General features: G+C 42.5%; 1 protein-coding gene across 3 annotated transcripts in view; it reads left to right on the plus strand.

Moving 5' to 3' along the window:
- FUT10 (fucosyltransferase 10) overlaps nucleotides 1–18994 on the plus strand; it is a 117365-nt gene that overhangs the window by 2506 nt on the left and 95865 nt on the right. Inside the window, exons 2-4 of one of the 3 annotated variants that reach the window (XM_004696201.2) lie at nucleotides 1314–1570; nucleotides 9140–9491; nucleotides 15735–16029. In XM_004696201.2, the coding sequence (XP_004696258.1) occupies nucleotides 9411–9491; nucleotides 15735–16029 (376 nt within the window). In that variant the 5' untranslated portion in view covers nucleotides 1314–1570; nucleotides 9140–9410. Of the gene's footprint in view, nucleotides 1–1299; nucleotides 1571–9139; nucleotides 9492–15734; nucleotides 16030–18994 lie in introns of those variants that run through there. The other 2 variants (XM_045286882.1, XM_045286883.1) reach the window with 2 other exon arrangements.

Consider the following 18994-nt stretch of genomic DNA (forward strand, 5'->3'; position numbering starts at 1 on the left):
ATCCTCATATAACTATATTTGCATAGGTACATGTCTTTATCTAGACCTCTATAAATGCCCTTTGCCTCCCAGCTCTTTCCTCTATTTCCCTTGATTTTCCTCCTGTCCCACTATCATGCTCAGTCCCCACCAGGGTTTCAGCAGTACCTCTTTGTTACATTCCCCTTGATCATGACTTATCAAGCCTCCCACACCCACCTCACCACCAATTTGGATCGCTTGTTGTTCTCTTGTCAGCAGACATCTATTATAAGCATTCCTTATCCTATAGATTAAAAGATGCTTAAACAAAGTTTATATTTGCATATGTCGTGTACCCTTTCTCTTTGTGAATAAAATCTTAGTTTTCAAAAGCTAATGTTGGCTTGTTAGAGAAGTGAACGATGGTAGAATGTTTAATCCTAAATCTGTTATGTGCACACATGATTACTTTATATCTTCAGAAGTTTTGGTTTATCTTGCTGGTTCAGTTGTTTTGATGGTTATCTCTTTATTTGCCTAATCTTTTCTTCCATGGAGAAGTTTTGCTCCTGGACACTATTCTTGGGGGTGAGATCTCAGAAGATCAGCAGGTACAGCCCATTGTCTTCCAGGCGGTGAGGAATTAGTCACATTTTACCCGTTTGTTAGCTAGCTCCACATTTGGGATTACAGAGATGATAAAAGTAGATGCAGGATTTTAATTTAGCTCTTCTGCCTAGTGGTAAAATTGTCATGAGGTGACATTTAAAAACATTTTGGAGAAAGAGTGGTTGGTTGTCGAGATAACTGTACAAGGAAAAACAAATGTGAAAAAAGGTGGTCCCTGCTCTTGGTCTGTCTTCACGCGCTCAGTTTTTGGTGTGGTTCATAATGGTCACAGTCTTGTTTCCCCCCACTATTCTTAAAATCGATTATTTTTAATGCTCCCACCACAGATTTACTCAGTGATTAAGGCTCTATATCACTCTTTGGGGTGGGGAGGGAGGGGGGCTGAGTCATTTTTTACTTCCTGCCTTACACAGACCCACTGTGAGTGGGAAGAGACTCGATGGCACATAACAACGAGAGACACTCATTTGTATGAAGTCATCTTATTAACCCAGGCATGTGTGTTCTGTGGTATGTGTCTAGAATATAACAGTGGCATCTAATTTTATATTACACGTATTTTACCAAACAAACAAAACCAACAATGACCACCACTAAAAAGGCATCCCCTTATGAAGGCCATTTGGCTAGAATGTCCATCCCCCTCCTGAAACTCCGGTCTTGGCTCACGTGGTCTGCCAGTGTCTCCTGGTTCCCTCACTGTGTCCCCTTGGTCTTTTCAGAAAGGTGTGCTTGCTGAGATGCAGTGAAATAGAAGCACACCTGCAGCAAGCTATGAATCTATTATTGAAAAGAAGAAGGACCTATGAACACAATAAGGAAGACTTGGTAAAAATGGAATCATGCCATGCTTTTCAAGTGAATAAGGAATACAGCCCCCAAGGAAGATGTGTGCAACATAACCAAATACAGGAGCTTTTAATGTGCAAGAGTTGTTTCCCGTGCACTCGATGAACCAGCTTCAGAAAGTATCCAAAAAGTAAGCCCCCAGTCGCATGCTTTCTAGGCACTATTACAATAATAAAATAAATACACATGATATGGAGATATAAATTAGGCTGAGGTTGGAGAGGAATCCATAGGTGGAGAGAATGAATTGATTGGCTGCTAACCAAAAGGTCGGTGGTTCAGCTCCACCCAGAGACACCTCCAAAGAAACTTCTCCCAGAAATCAGTCACTGAGAGCACTATGAAGCACAGTTCTGCTCTGACACACTTGGGGTTCCCACTGAGTCCTTCTCGATTTCCCCACAACTGGTTAAGTCTTCCCAGAGGCTAGAGCTGAAAGGAATAACTTGTGGAAAAACTGTGAGAGAGGTGTGCGTGTTCCATAGAGGCCATGGCCCATGCTAACGTAGGGTGGGATGGGTAGGGGTTCATTGGGATGGTGCATTAGTCTAGGAAGAGCAGGACGCAAGGGTCTGTGTGTGAGAGAGACCAGAGCGAAATTGGACAAGGAGATGGAATTCACACAATCTTGATTACTGAGCTAAGAAATTTGATCTTTATCTTGACATCTTTGGGAAGGATTTTAATTAGAGGATAGTTACAGGCCAGGATACCGTCTAGAAACTCATCTGACAGAGTGGAGACTTGCAGGGTGCTCAGAAGTGTTAGGACCGGAATCACTTAAGGGACTTTTGGAAGAAGCAGGTAAGAATGAAGGAGTGCCAGCATTGAAGCACTTGGCAGATGAGACCTAGTGACCTCCCATTTAGTAGTGGCATGGTCAACCACTGTGCCACCAGGGGGTCCTGAGTTGAAGAAGGGTCGTTAAAAGCACGCGAAGAGTTGTCCAAAGGCCCGTAGGCATCTTGCCTTCTGTCTGCCACATCATCTGTCTTTCCTAGGACAGTCACCCCCCAAGAGTGTTCTGGAGATGTGTACACTATAAATTGAAAACACCTCTTGGGGGTGTTAAATCTATTCGAACAATTACAGCTTAGTGTGAATAATTTAATTTAGTTAATTAGACATATACTTCTAAAAATGTTCCCAGGTGTAACCTTTAGCACAATTAAGATAACAAAAAACAAACCCACTGCATGCCCCTATAGAAGAGAGTAGGAAAAAAAAAAAAAGAACAGAGTAGAACTCTTCCGAGGTTGATTATAGGGACCCACAGTCACTACCACCAACTCCTATGTCAGTTTGCCGGATTGGGTTGGCTTGTGTGTTGCTGTTACACTGGAAGCTCCACCCCTGGAGTTTCAGATACAAGTGGGTGACCCAGGGTGAACAGATTTCCTTGGAGCTTCTAGGCTAGGACAGACTGCAAAGAAGGGACAGGCACCCCACTTCTGAGGGTGTAGTCACTAAGAGCCTTAGCAGTAGCCGTGAAATAGCACATATAGCATTCAAACCATTGCCAGAAGATGAGCCCCTGGGGTTAGAAGGCACTGAAATACAACCTGGGAGGACCTGCCATCTCAAAGTGGAGTGAACTTAATGGCACGAAGCAACATGAATGGAGTAAAGTTTTGGGGACCTTCATTTACTGCTGATAGGAATCATTGGTGGCACAATGGTTACACGTTACACTGCTCTCTGCAAGGCCAGCAGTTTGAAACTACCAGTAACTCCAAGGGAGAAAGACTGGGCTTTCTACTCCTGTAAAGCATTAGTGTCAGAAACTCACAGGGGCAGTTCTACCTTGCCCTACAGGGCTGCTGTGAGTTGGCATCAACTCTATGCCAGTGAATTTGGTTTGGGTTTTCATTTGCCGATGGATTATGAGAAGAAACAGCTGCCGAAATCCATTAATAATTGGAATGTGCTAGAAGTATGAAGCGAGCAAAATTGGAATTCATGAGATATAATAGAAGACAAATAAAGATCAGTATCCTAGGTATTAGTGAGCTGAAAAAGACTGCTATTGGCCATTCTGAACCAAATAATCATATGGTCTACTTAAATGGAAAGGACAAATTAAAAAAGGAGTGACATCACCTTCATTGTCAGAAAGAAACTTCAAGATCTATCTTGAAGCACCAGTTTGTCTGTGATAGGATAATATTTATATGCCTAAAGGAACACTAGTTCCGATGACTATAATTCACATGTGCGCACCAACCATGAACCACTGACGTCAGTGATGAAGGAGAAAACTCAAGAATTTTACCAACGTTTGCAGTCTGAATTGATCAAACATGCGTTCAAGATTCATGGATAATTCTCCGTGATTGGAATGTAAACGTTGAAAACTAAGACAAAGGATCTGTAGTTTGATGATAGAAACCATACTGGAGATCACATGATAGAATTTTGCAAGATCAATAACTTACTCTTTGCAAATACTTTTCTTCAACAACCTAACAGTGACTATACCCGTGGACCTCAGCAGATGGGATACTCAGGAATCAAATTGACTACATCTGTGGAAGGGACGATGGCGACATTCAATATCATTAGAGAAAGCAAAGTCCAGGGCTCTGTAAACTTGGATATAAAGGTTTATAGAGCCGATCAGTTCTTCATCCAACAATTCATGCGCATGTCGTTTCACTCCTCTGCCTTCAATCCCACAGTGAACATCACTTACTCCATGTCGCCTCTGTGTCCTGTTTCCATTGTTGTTCTTCCCTAACCTTTCTGACATTTGTCCTACAACAATGCTGCCATTTTGATCTGGAATGGTTGATTAGTCCAAGGTGTGTGTATTTCATTGTTCTAACAGAGGCCTCTATTATTTGGCTGAAAATTGAGTTATGGGGGTGGATTCATGTTCATACCTAATGGATGACTAAGGGCCATCATCTTGGGGGTTCCACCAGTCTCTATCTGATCAGTAGGTTTGGTCCCATGATTTTGAATTTTGTCCCACATTTTATATCCATTCTCTCCAGGATTTTCTAATTGTGATCCCTTGCAGAGAGAGGAGAGAGAGAGAGAGAGAGAGAGAGAGAGAGAGAGAGAACGAGGTAGCCGGGCACCATTTACTTCTGGTCTCAGGCTTGTGGAGACTGATGTTTGCGTGGCCCATTAATCTACTGGAATAATTGTTTCCATGCATTTTTACATTTTCATCACCCTTATTTCCTTCAGACAGGGAGATACCAATAATTGCACCTCAGAGGCTATTCATGAGCTTTTAAGACTAGTTGCTACTCTTCAAAGTAAAATGTAGAATTTGTCTTTGTGGATTATGTTATGTTGATTGACGGATATCCCATGAGATACTATGGTCTGAGCCCTCGGGCCCAGTGACTTATTCCCTCAGCGTGTCTGGTTTTGCATAAGTTTTTATAATTTTGCTCCTTGCTTGTGCTACCACATTCATGGATATATTTGCAGCAAAAGTAAATATCCATGTATAAATAACTCTCTGACAAATCTCTCTATGCTTTTGTGTGAACTGAAATTCTCCTTCCCACATCCATTCGGCCTCCATGCCTGTCCCTCCATCTCCTTGCAGATCACTGTCATCGCAGGATTGGGCATGTCACAGTATTGGTATCTGTTGCCTTTAGCTCTTGCACTCCTCCCAGTGTCTTCCCTGCCTCCATTATCTTTTTACCAACCTCCCTCATATTGGGTATTGCTCAAAAGCAAATGCAAATTCAGAAGCTAAACAAAATTAAAACAAGTCAAGGAGAAACAAGAATATGAGTACAGCCCACCTGAATTTAGAAGTCATTTCAAGAATAGATTTGATGCATTCAACACTAATGACTGAAGATCCACGTGGGCTGACATCAAGATCCAGGTGAAATATCGAAGGATTCGATGGGCAAAATAAAAAGCCAATGAAGCTGGAAGCACTTACTCATCAAGAAATTTGGAAGACAGCGACTTGGTCAACTGATTGGAAGAGATACATATATGTATTTATTCCAATGAAAGGTGACCCAACAGAATGCTCAAATTATATGAACAATATCATATGCAAGTAAAATTTTGCTGAAGATCACCTTCCAAAGATTGCAGCAGTACATTGACAGGGAGCTGCCAGAGGTTCAGGCCAGATTCAGAAGAAGATATACAAGGAATATCATTGCTGATGCCAGAAGGATCTTGGCTGAATGCAGGGAATACCAGAAATGTGTTTACTTGTGTTTTATTAACTATGCAAAGGCATTTGGCTGAGTAGACCATGACAAACTATTGGTATTCTTGAGAAGAATGGGAATTCCAGAACACTACATTGTGTTGTTTTGGAACCTGTCAAGAGGCAGTTGTGCAGGTGGAATACTGAATGGTTTACACTCAAGAAAGATGTGCAACAGGGTTGTATGCTGAGCAAATAATCAGAGAAGCTTACTTAAGTGAAGAAAAATGTGGCATCAGAATTGGAGGAAGGCAGTTTAACAACCTTTGATATTCAGGTGATACAACCTTGGTTGCTGAAAGTGAGGAGGACTTGCAGCATACCAGTATGTTGATGAAGATCAGGATTTCAGCCTTCGGTGTGGATTACAGTGCAATGTAAAGAAAATGAAAATCACAGCTCGACCAATAGGTAATATGGTAAATGGACGTCAAGGATATTGCCTTGCTTGGATCCACAATCAATGCTTATGATAGAAGCAGTCAAGAAAGCAAACAAGGCATCTCATTGGGCAAATCTCCTTAAAGTGCTAATGAGCAAAGATGCCACTTGAAGACTGTGGTAGTTACATAATCTGGTGTCAATGTGGGACTGGAGAGGATTAAGAATGAAGGAGTGGAGTCTAGTCTATCAATTGGTTCATAGCCAATGAGGCCTCTGTGTGGACAAGGCCTTCTCCAGAGAATTCCGGGAAATCCTGTATTTCCTCCTTAGGAAGACTTCTTTTACCCTACTCACTTCCTTGGAGACTCTCTACTGACAAGGCTCACTTCCTGCGAGACATCCCTGAGGAGAAGCCACATGGACCTACCCTGATGCAGTACTGGGAGAATCCATTTGGAGACCACTGCCAACACAGAGATACTTACAACGTCACTGGATCCAAAGACTTTCTATCCACTGGCCTATGATTGTCCTGCATTTGGCATCACTGCATGTGTTTTGTGTGTCTGAAGAGGACTTTATAGATTGGTATCAGACATATGGGCTAATATCGGACTAATGGGCTTGGACTGGACTGGGTTGGTATGTTTTCTTAATGTACATTTACCCTTTATATAAAACTCTCTCTTATACACATATGAGTGTCTATGAAGTTGTTTCTCTAGTCTCCCTGGACTAACACAAAGACTAAAGTTCACTTAATGACAAAGGTGCCCCAGAAGGTTGGAGAGGGATTAATGTATATGAATTATGGTGTTGGTGAAGAATACTGAATATACCAGAAACTGCTATAACTAACAAATCTATCTTGGAAAGACACAGCTAGAATGTTCCTTAGAAGCTGGGATGTTAAGACTTTGGCTTATGTACTTTGGACATGTTATCAAGAGAGGCCAGTTTGGAGAAGTACATCACACTTGGAAAGGCAGAGAAGAGAAGAGAAGACCTTCAAAGAGATGGATGGCCACAGTGGTTGAAACAATCTTAGGATGGCACGGAACTAGGCAGTGAGTGTTGGGCTATTCTGTAGTTCGGTGGTTATGAGAGGGAACTTACTCGTTATGAAGTGAGACCGCACCGCATCCCTGAGCTTGGTGAGATAACCGTAGTTGAGATTCTCTGCAGGCTTTATAAGTTGTAATCTTCAATTATTCTGTCATGGTTCAGGCAGCCATGTGTTGATCCCAGAAAGGACCTAGGATAGGCCTGCACTGTAAAAACCACCAGCCTTTGTTCTCAGATTTGGCCCCCATCTTTTGTCCTTCTGTGTTCTTGACTCCCAGGACTCTTAATAAGCTATCACCGCCCCCCCCCCCTTTTCCTTTATGTTGATCTTGGAGTCAGGTGAACTGATTTCAAGACCAACTTCTAACCTTCAAAAAATGTGATCCTTGGCAAATCACAGAAACTCTAGGGGAGACTCAGTTTCTTTATGCATGGGAATTGGGAATAATGATACCTTCTTTAGAAAGTGCATATGAATATATGAATACACTTGAGTATTGATATATACAGATATACGTATAATTACATAATTTATACATATTTTAGGTTGTAATATTACTATGTTACCCAGCCTGGGTTACAGTAATTATACCTATAGTACATTGCTTTGCACATAAAATGATCATTTGATAAATTCCATTATGCATGGTAGAGAAAAATAATATTGAGTATTTATTATTTACTATGAAATAATTGAGGCTTGGAAGGACTTAGCAACTTGTCCAAATTTGTATCATGTGCAAGTGACCGAGCCATAATTGGAATCCTCTATGCTGGCTTCCGGAGGCGCAGTGGCAGAGTGGTTGGGGGGGTGGGGAGGTGGGGCTGTGATTCGCAAGGTCAGCAGTTTGAACCCATCCCCTGCTCCCATGGAGAAAAAGGAGTTCTAAGGAGTTGCACTCTCAGAAACTCACAGGTAGTATTACCCTGTCCTATGGGGCTAATGAGTCAGCATCCACTCGATGACAGTGTGTTTGGTTTCCTTTTGAAGTGCTGGCTTCACCTTTTCTGTAGTTCATAAACGAGTAGATGTTTGTGCTTTTTGTTAAGACTTTTTGATGCCAGCTGCCAGAGAGCTGCTCTCCACAGGGATGCTCTGTGGCTCCAGCAGACAGCCTGTGAGTTAAGTTAGCATTACCTAGTGAGCATTTTATAGCTTTAGTAAAAGCCAAATAAATAAATAAATGAAATAGGCAAAAAAAGAAAGAAAGAGAAAGGATGCATAAATTTCAGAACCAGACCAGTTTCTGTTGTATTTTATCAGGATTATAATTTAGACAAATTACTTTACCTCTTTCAACTTCAGTTCTCTCACCCATAAAATTGAGGCTCATAATTGCTACCTCAAGTGTTGTGAGCTAATGCACCCTAAATATTTAGGAAAGGCATTGCTTCTGATAGGCCAATCAATACATATTATTACCATCTCTCTCTGGCAAAGTGAGCATTTTTCTTTTGAAGTTTCCATTCATTGGGCAGCAACCTTATTCTTAAATGAAATGAACTATTTTCCACTAAAGGTGTGATAAATTATAATACTATAAAAAGCAAGAATAGCAAACATTTGCTGAACATTTATTATGTGCCAAGACCTGAATAGGTGTTTTACTTATCCCACATAATTCTCACAATAATTCTTTGAGTCAGTGTTATATTATGTGCATTTTGCAACTTGAATTATGGAGAGGCTAAGGTAAAACAGCTAGGAAGTTGAGATTTGAGTCCTGGCCCATTGATTCGAGAGCTTAGTCTTTCAACCACCATAGACCGCGAGAAGTCCTTGGATGAAAGAAGAAACAGATAATTCAATGGAAACAGGATTGGTAGGTTTGAGATCCAACTCTCTTCATATGTCTGCCACCTCTATTGGGCTGTATGGCTTTGGGCAAGTCATTTCACTTCGTTTGGCATGGTTTCCTTTTTGATCAGTGGGACATTAGGACTACGTGATCCTTTCAGTGTTTCAGTTTCGGGTTTCTCTATAATAATCCTGCAGGACTACATTTAGAAAATCTTCTGCACTCTGGCTGAAAGATAATTCATTTGTTACAGAATTTTCTGATGCCTTCTGCCTTCAAGAATCTCAAGCTGCGCTGGCGATAGCCTAAGAAGACTGCATGCTGTTCTCTCTAGATGCCAAGCCAGGCACACCCAGAGCCTCGGAATTCAATCCTTCATGGAGACCACGTACCAGCAGGAATGGCAGGGGAAGAAATTGGCACCCAGATGGTTCCTCGGCGTGAAGTTCTCTCAGGACATGGGCCGACGCGAGAACACCTGGTAACCAGGCTCGCCCTCTGTCAGTCATCCAGTGCAGGGCAGCATGGGGCACATTCGGAGGAGGAAGCTGCTGGCATCTTGCCTGTGCGTCACAGCCACCGTGTTTCTGCTTGTCACACTCCAGGTACCCAGAATTGAGGTTGCAGAGTGTTGATTCCTGGGCATTTGCCACCTCCCCACACCCACCCCTTTCACTCAGAATTCCAAGTAATTCACATTTCACCTAATTTCTCAAGATTTTGGGCTTTCTAACTGTCTACAGCAGAGAAACTACATTTTAAAAACAACAACACAAGAGTTTTAGTGCGTGGGTCTGTCCAATAGCAATAAATCTGGGGTTCTGCTGGTGACTTTTAAGCAGTAAGATTGGGGGTTAGCTTGTGACTTTTATAGAATCCTGGGTCCAGTGGAATGGACCATGATAAAACATGTTCAGTCTATTTTGTTGGATCTAAATTGGATGACTTCCTCAATTTTTGCTATAGTTGTTACATCTAAATGATATAATGATTCTTGAAACAGCAAGGACTATTCTGAGAACAAGATACCGCTCATTTGTTTATTTTTACAACAGGCATAACACATATTGCATACAGTTTTGCAAACCATGCAACTCTCTCATTCATTAGTTTCCTATGCCTGTTGTGTTATATGCATATACATTATTTACATGTGTGCATTGTCTGTGAAAAATATAGTAGTTTGTAGTAAGTGCAGAGCACAGACATGTGCATTAATCAATTTGTCATTCTCACATATGCTACCAGACTCAAGCCTGTTAGGCTTAATGAAAAGAAACATTCCTTTAGCCTTCCTACCTATTCCCTTTCATCAATATGGTGTGGTGAATTAGTTAATAAGATTCTTCTAGTTACAGTCTTCGTGAATCCTACAAAATGACTTATGCAATAAGGTTCTCTGACCACCAAGGGATTGGACAACTTGCTGTTGATGCAAATAAAGTCTATGGAGCCTGTGATTGTTAAGGTTATGTGCCAACTTGGCTGGTCCATGATTTTCAGGAGATTGGCAGTGTGTTAGGCCTGGTTGACTCGAGAAACAAATCCAATGCCACTCATAGGTGTAAGGAAGAGCTTTATACCAAGCAGCTTTATATATCAGGCAAACACCCCACCCCAGTCCAACTCAAGTCCATAAGTCCTCTTCATATTCACACAATCACATGCAGTGATGCAGAATGCAGGAAGATCACAGGCTGGTGGGTGCAAGGTCATGTGGATCCAATTGCACAGTTTATCCCAGGGCTCTAGCAGGCTCAGAGTGGTTTGCCAGAAGGAAGGTGAAGGCAGAAGGCAGAGCGAGAGCGAGAGCGAGGGAGAGAGAGAGAAAGAGACCAGTCTTCAGGGAGCGGAAAGGGAGTACTTGATGCTGGAGACGATGGAGTGAGACAGCAGTTTGGGAAAGTTGAACATTTGGGACATCTCTAACCTCTACCTCAGAGGAAACAATTTTGTGCCAATCCTTATAAAATAAATTATTAGCTCAATCATTTCTTCTGGACTTCTTTTGTTTATTTCAAATTGCAATAAAACTTCCACAGTGCTAGCAAAAATATAGATATAACTTCAGATTTACTTTGCACCCACTGAAGTACCTCAAAATCACAAGGAGTTTAACAGATGATTTGGGCATGAGGCATGAGGTTGTGGAAACTAAGGAGTTCTCTGGACTCCTCACACTCTACAGCATATTCCTTCTCTTTGATTAGGATTTAGTGAGGCAGTGCTTATACCATCATATTGGCGGACAGCCTTATCATGTTGGGCTTCTTCCATCTCTGCTGCCAGAGTGGGATCACAAGGAAGCACTTGACTCTCTTCCCTGTCTTGAAGGTACCCAAGTCCTGCTTGTGAAGTGGGGACTGCAGGCTGTTGCTGCTTTTCTGTGAGAAATTAAGAGACCGTTGATCTCATTAGACATTCTCCCTGGCACTGGTTCCAGCTGTGAGTAATGGCTGAGTCTAAGTTCACAGCTGTCCTTTGATGCTGGAATGAATCGCCATGCTCTGGGCATCGTGTAACTTCTTAGCTTCTGGAGCACGAGAGGTGATGTGGTGACTGGAGCTGACCCTTCGTTGAATCTCGGCTTCCGTTTTGATGCTCAGAGTAGGGTCTGTGCTGTCTCCCAGTCCTCCAAGTACATTGAATGACTCCGTGGCCAGTGTTTTAGAGACTGAAGAAGGTACGCCAATGCATACATGCATGACCTTTCCTGGTTTTACTGGTTTATGAGCTAGGTAGATGAAATAATTTGCCGCATGAGTTGGGTAAAGGCAGGCTTTAATAAAAAATCATGCCATGGATTCTATACGAGAAATTATTTTAGCAGTAGCAATCTAAACACAAAACAAATGATGCCAAACATTGTAGTTCTGAGGAGAAAATGCTTTATCTTAGGCATCTTTTTTCTATTTTTACCTTTTTCCTGATCATCTATAACTACACTTTAAACTACGATTTGCAAATTTTTGGAGTGCATACTTATCTTTATCTACTTTTGAATTTTGTTTATTTTTTAACTGCACAAATAATTCATGAATGCATTTGGCATATTTTAAGGCAAATCCAGGATGTTGTATCATTTTGCTAGGTAGGGTATGATTTACTATAATTTATGCCAGATAGGAATGTAAAAATAATAATATAGCCATAGTACTATTATAACACCCAACAAAAGGAACTATAATCACTCAGGATTATCTAATTCCTAGGCCATGTTAAATTGTTGGCAACTATCCAAAGGAATTTTTTGTAATTGGTTGGCTTGAATCTAGATTTAAACCTTTACATTTATTTAGCTGTGAATCTTATGTTTTTGTTTCCTTTTTTAAAATAAAAGTTGGTTCTGCCCCACTCTATTCAAGGGCGTGGACTTGTTGAAGAATTGGGTCATTTGTCCTTTCGCATTCCCCACGTGTTGGCTTTGGTTGATTTTATCCTTGGGCTTTTGTTCATGATGTTCCTCTGTCCCCCATATTCCCTAACACCCGCTAGGGATATCTGAGGCAAAGATTTTTTTAGATGAAAATGTTGCACAGAATCATTTCTCTTTAAGGCTGCCCTATCACATGGAAATGAGCATAACCCTTACAAAGTAGACATTGATCAGAAATGCCAGGCAGACGTTACCTGTAAGGGATATTCCACCTGTCCTTAGGACCTTTTTTCCCCAGTTGTTTGTGGGGGAACTGGCACGGGGACCATGTGAGGCCTTGTCAGGCTTTAGCAGGGAGAAGGAGAACCCAACTCCACGCTACCCAAAGCCCATTGCCGCAAGTCTTCACATTCACCCCTCCTTCATTCTTCTTTACCTTTTTCCTGATACCAGCCATCTATCACTCGGCACTCTGCTTCTCTGCTGGGTTTTATAATTCCTCACAGACAATACAGGTATGGAGTTTATTAGGGATGCGCACAGGTTATAAAACATTAAGGACACAGTTCTTTGCCCATGTCTCAGCGTGCTGGCAGGCCTGCCTCTCACTGGTCCTTGGCCTGTCATTCGCACGGTCCTTTTGCTTCTGCCTCTGTGGGCCAGAGAGTGGGCCAGCTGCTCTGCCTTCTGGTCTGGGTGCTCTTCCTCCATTCTGCCTCCTAGTCTTGGCTCCATGGCCTCTGCTACTTCAGACAAAGATTTCACACTTGCTCTGATCATGATGTGACTCTGCCTCTTTGATGGTTGTGGGAGTCTTGTTACTGCTTCTGGCTGCCTCCCTTCTGTCTTACTCAGCAGGATAAAAAAGTGAACAATCCCAAGGTACAGTCCTCTATACCTGAATTGCATGTTCTTACCCACTCACAGGGTAGGCGTTACAAAGATTAAGGAGAGAAGAGTCCCATTCAGTGATTTCACTGCATCACAGTTGTATGTTGGAAAGAAAAGTGAGATAGATGGGGTTTTCCAAGACCATCGAAATTGTTACCAAGTTCAATGATGGGCTTAAATGCTGACTTTGCAGTTAGCAGCCCAATGCCTTCCCCATACCGTCACCAGTGACCCCATAGGACAGAATACACCTGCCCCATAAGTTCTGAGCCTGTACATTTCTACTGGGGCAGACAGTCTCAGCTTTCTCCTATAGAGCAACTGGTGGATTTGAACCTGCCTTTCAGATCGCAGCACAATGTTCAACCCACTGTTACTGTCACAAAAATGCTGAGAAGTCTTTTGTCCAGGGTTAGCTTTCTTTTTTGTTTTAAGATATGGTTGTTGTCACAGATCATCCTGTACAGGATTTTAAAAAGTGAATGCAATTCCTTACTCTTTTTAGACTACTGCTTGACTTTCATTTAGTGGTTCTTACTATTCTTTTGGCCCGAGACCACTTTGAGAATCCAGTGAAAGCTATGGACCTTCCCCAAGGAGTTCAGACTCCATGGGCCTCATGAACAGTTAAAGACCATTATTTCTAACACCAAAAGTCTTGAGCATTTAAAAGACTCACAGCCCTTGGATGCTGAAAAGGAGGCATGGGCCACACCGGGACTATTTCTGGTTGACTAATGGAGGAGCTCATACATAATATTTTTATAATGTCCTCTCATGTAGCCTTAAAATTGTATATGAAGGTATGAGCCCCTAATAAAATGTTAAAAAAATGCATATAAATAAACTACTTTATTTAACCTGAAAAAAAAAAAAAAGAGAGTGGATATATATGGTGAATGTGTGCAACACTGATGTTCACCTGTCCTGATTTTAAACCAAAAAAAAAAAAAAATTGTATATGAAGGCAGTGCTATGTTTCTAAGGAGCCCTAGTGGTGTAGTGGTTATGCATTGGGCTGCTAACAGCAAGGTTAGCGGGTTGAAACCACCAGTTGAGCCCCAGGAGAAAGATGAGACTTTCTACTCCTGTAAAAAATTACAGTCTCGCAAACTCATGGGGACAGTTCTACCCTGTCCAGTAGGGTCGCTAGGAATTGGCATGGACACCAGGGCACCGAGTGAGTGTTTCCATGCCACCACTGCTTATCAGATTACTGCTCCTGCCTGCCTGAATCCAGGGACTCAGGCTTGGAATAGCTCAAAACAAATGAAAAAATGTGGTTTTAAGTGGAAGGACTGGATGCTCTGTATACATGTTCTGTTGTTGTACCATCAAGTTGGGTAAGGCACATAGCTCCCCAATGTAAGCAGAATGAAGCACTGCCTGGCCCTGAACCATCCTCACCATTGTGTGTGCCCAGTGCTGCAACCACGGTGTCAGTCCATCTCACGGAGTGCCTTCCCCTTTCCCACGGACCCTCGGCACGTTCTGTGTTGATAATAAGAACTCAAAGAATTTTTGAGTTAAGTAATACGTCATTATATCTATTTTCTAGTGGCTGTCAGAAACAGTATGTCTATTCATGTATGACTTCTTTAACTGTACTAAAAATAAACCAACTGGTAATTTACAACTCATTTTCCCCAGAGAATAAATTTTACTGATAGTTAGGTAATAGCTGTGTTTACCATGGATTTCATTAAAAGGCAAATTTATTTCTCTATATTGTTTATGTCTAGGAAATGGAGAAGAAGTGTATTTCTTGTAGTCTTAAGCAGAATTTTTAAGCTTCTGTGTGGGTAGACACTTGGCGGCTGTAGTAGGCAGATTAATGACCCTTCCCAAAATATCCACCTCTGAAACCCTATTGCGGTCAAGTGAATTCTGACTCATAGCCCCTTTAGGGCAGACTGGAGTGGCTCCCTTTCTGGAGCTGTAAATCTTCATAGGAGCCGAAAGCCTCACTTTCTCTCTTAGAGCAGCTGGTGGGTTTGAGTCTCTGACCTTGTGGTTAGCAGCCCTATGCTTTACTGACTATGCCATCAAGGTCCCTACATCCCTGTAATATGTTACCCTGTGTGGTGAAAGGGACTTTGCAGATGTGAGTCAAGTTATGGATCTTGAGGTGGGGCAAATATCCTAAACTATCCAGGTGAACCGACCTGAGTCCTTCAAAACCCATTCTCCCTCCGCTGTGGACAGAGAGTTCTGATGATGGAGACGGGGCAGAGAAGATGCCAAATTGTTGTCTTTGAAGATGGAAGGAGAGCACACGGAGTGCAGGTGGCCACCGGAAGCTGCAAAGGCTCAGAATGGAATTCTCCCTGAGCCTCCAGAGAGCAAGGTAGCTCTGCGGGGACTTTGGTTTTATGACCGTGAGATCTGTGTGGTATTTCTAACTGTAAGAATTGCAAGGTAGTACATCTTTTCTGTTTTAAGCCACTAAGTTTCTGGTCATTTGTTGCAGCAGCAGCAGTAGTAGAACACCGAGACAGAGGCCAAATCATCAGGATGGGAGGGACCTACAAGAAAGGAAATGAGGTTTTCTTACCCTGGCAACATTTGTCTTCTCTTCTAGGTAGTGGTTGAGCTGGGGAAATTTGAAAGGAGGCAGTTTAAAAGTTCCAGTGGGCAAAATGGACACGCGAAAGTAGAAGAAGAGCCCAAACATCTCTATCCACTTCTCAAGAAAGAAGCACTGACTCTGAATGGGGAAAAGACAGCTGGAACTGACAGCCACCCTGTTATGCTCTGGTGGTCCCCACTGACGGGGGAAACCGGAAGGCTAGGTCAGTGTGGGGCAGACGCTTGTTTCTTCACCATCAATCGGACCTACCTGCATCATCCCATGACGAAAGCCTTCCTCTTCTATGGTAAGTAGGGCTGTTGCCTTCTGTTTCCACTGCTCTGCTCCTGCACCAGTTTCTTAGGATTGTTGAATCAGTACGACTCATGGGGTGGTTTAAGACAACATTTCTTGAGGCTGGAAGTCAGGATTCCATGTATCTACAGGGCTGTTGTTGTACCATCAAGTTGGGTAAGGCGCATAGCTCCCCAATGTAAGCAGAATGAAGCACTGCCTGGCCCTGAACCATCCTTCTGAAGGCTCTGGGGAAAGATCCTTCCTGGTCTCTTCTCCGCATCTTGTAGGACTGACCCTACTTCATCCTGTAGGACTGACCTCAGGCTAATGAGCTGTCTCTGTAGACACATGCTTTCCACCTAAGGTCACACTCATAGGAACCGGAGGTTAGGATTTGGAGGAGACAAATCAAGGGCTCACGCCTCTGAAGGGAGCATTGGGTGAGCTCCTCTTGAGAACACTTGGGCAGGTGTGATTCCCTCGGCATTTGTTTCCCAGATGGCATGCGCATTTGGTAAGTATTTTCAGTGAGTTAGCCTGACCAACTTAGGGGGCGTGGGCTGGGCCTCTTGGCAATTATGGAGGGAAGTGATATTTCTTCTCACCTTTTTTTTTTTGCCATTAGGTACTGTGCTCACTGAATTTGACATCTAGTGTCTTGGGTATTGCTTACACTGCTGACAGTGATTCTGAATGTCACCTGTGATAGCAGCCAGGAGATTTTGATTCCCGTAACAGATGTTTAATTGGGCAGAAGTCAAGCACTCAAGCACGATGTTTTTGATTTCATTAGATTAATCAGGATTGTTTAGCATCAGCTTTCAGGAGCATAGTGGTATTTCTCACTTCTTGAGTATGATTGTATAGCATGCTGGGACGGAAGGGCAACCACACCCAGGGGTAGGTGGAGTTAGCAGAATGCCAGCAGCAGAGTTAGAAATATTGGGCTCCTGGGTGATGATGGTAGGAGTGAAAGGAAATACAAATTAACAAGATGAGCAAGGTGAATCTGTTATGTTACAAAGTCAGTGAGTGGAAACTTGATCCAGGGTGGATATGAATATATGTGTGTACATATGCCTGGGGGATCTAAAAATCTTGTGGAAATATTCCATTATCTTTTCATTTAATTTTTTCCCACCAACTTTTGAAGCCTTCCTATATCAAGAGCTCTGGTAGTGCAATGGTTACTTTCTTTGCTTTTACCCAAAAGATTGGCCATGGGCACCCACTGGTAGTGCGTGTCCCTGCAGAAGCCAGGGTTGGAGATTTGTCCATGTAAAGATCCCAGAAGAAAAGAAAGAGATTCCAGATGGGAAAACACGATTGGGCCCCTCTCCCGTGGAGGTGCTATGAGTTGGGATCACCTCAATGGTCCGAGGGTTTTAGTTTGCGCAGTTCCAGTTATTCCCAACAAAACACGTCTCAGCCGGCCTCGGTGATCAGTGGATGGCTGCAGACAGGTTCTCGCAGCATGCATCCATCTTAGCGTTCTTACGGTGGATTCCAAAGAAGGTCCAATCCAAACAACGGCTTGCTGGAAGATCTACGCGGGCAGTTAAATTCAAGGCAAAAAGGCCAGCTCAGGAGGGTATGGTGATTATTTTTGGGATCTCAAAAAGGGTGATGTTGATAGATTTCCTCAAAGGACACAGGACTAGCATGAGTCTCATTGGGAAGAAGTATCAAGAAATGGAAAACTGTACTGGTGATAAAAAGACAGCAAAACGGAGTCGAAGAATTGTTTTCCATCCTAACAGCACACCTGCTCATTCCTGAGGAGAGCTGTTCTATACTATGAGAATTTTGTTGGGGAACCTGCCTCATCTGCATTACTGCCCTCATCTTTCTTGTACCTTGAGACTTACTTTGGTTCCCCAAATTCAAAGAAAATTTCAAAGGAACACTACTTGAGGCCAGTGAGCATGCCAGCTTTGAGGTTGTGTAAAGGAAGCATGTAGAACACTTTGGGGAAGGGTCAGCGAGATGGGAACCCTGTCTTCAGAAGTGTGTAGACCTCGGTGGAGGAGATATTGAGAAACAGTAACTTCACATTTTGACTTTTGCTTTGTTTTTGCTTAATAAAGGTTTCTATGTTTTTGTAGCATTCTGACTTATACAGGTAGTCTCTGATTAATGACATTTTCTAATTACCAGGAACCACACTTTAGACCCTTTTGGGGGTAGATCCATCATTAGCTATATGATACAGCATTGCAATGTGTGATTTGCTGATAGTCATTCCCAGATGTTCACTCACAGATGTTCAATGCTATGATCTATAAAGATACTAGTAAGAAGCTTTGGGAAAATGGAGGTATTCAATTTATATCAGAATTAACTTACAATAGAGGAGTTGTCAGAATGTAACCCTATTTGAAGTTGGGACTACTGTATATATTGATTAAACAAACACTCTAAAAACTCATTGCCATCATAATGAGTTTGACTCCTCGTGATCCTATAGGATAGAATAGAATTGCCCACAGTGTTTTCCAGGCTGCAGTCTTTACAGAAGCAGACTTCCGTATTCTCTCTGGAGGAACAGCTGGTGGTTTCAAGCCACCCATGGTTCAGGTAATAGACGAGCACACTAATGACCACCAAGACTCCGATATATGTGTATATGTAGATGCACATGTGTATGTGTGTGTGTATATATGTATATGTAGATGCATGTTTCTCTGTGTGTCTCGGCATATTTCTTTATTTGTCTAGTGTTGGCTTTGGAAAGATACGAGTGGAAAGAATTGAAATTAGATCCTTTCAGTATTCTACTTAAAGATAAGTGGGATACGATAGAAACTAGACCCAGGAGAAATAAAGTCATAAATGTGTCCCATTTGTTGGTTGGGCTGCCGAGCAGTGAGCACTAGTGCTCTGGTAGAGGTAAGGAGCCAGAGAAATCCCAGGAGTCACCTCTGTCCACGACAGTGAAACAGCATAGATTTGAGGAGTGGAGGCTGTACAGGGCC

Source organism: Echinops telfairi, unplaced genomic scaffold (genome assembly GCF_000313985.2).
Source record: "Echinops telfairi isolate 266 unplaced genomic scaffold, ASM31398v2 ScPeMD7_9;HRSCAF=40, whole genome shotgun sequence".
Lineage (NCBI taxonomy): Eukaryota > Metazoa > Chordata > Mammalia > Afrosoricida > Tenrecidae > Echinops > Echinops telfairi.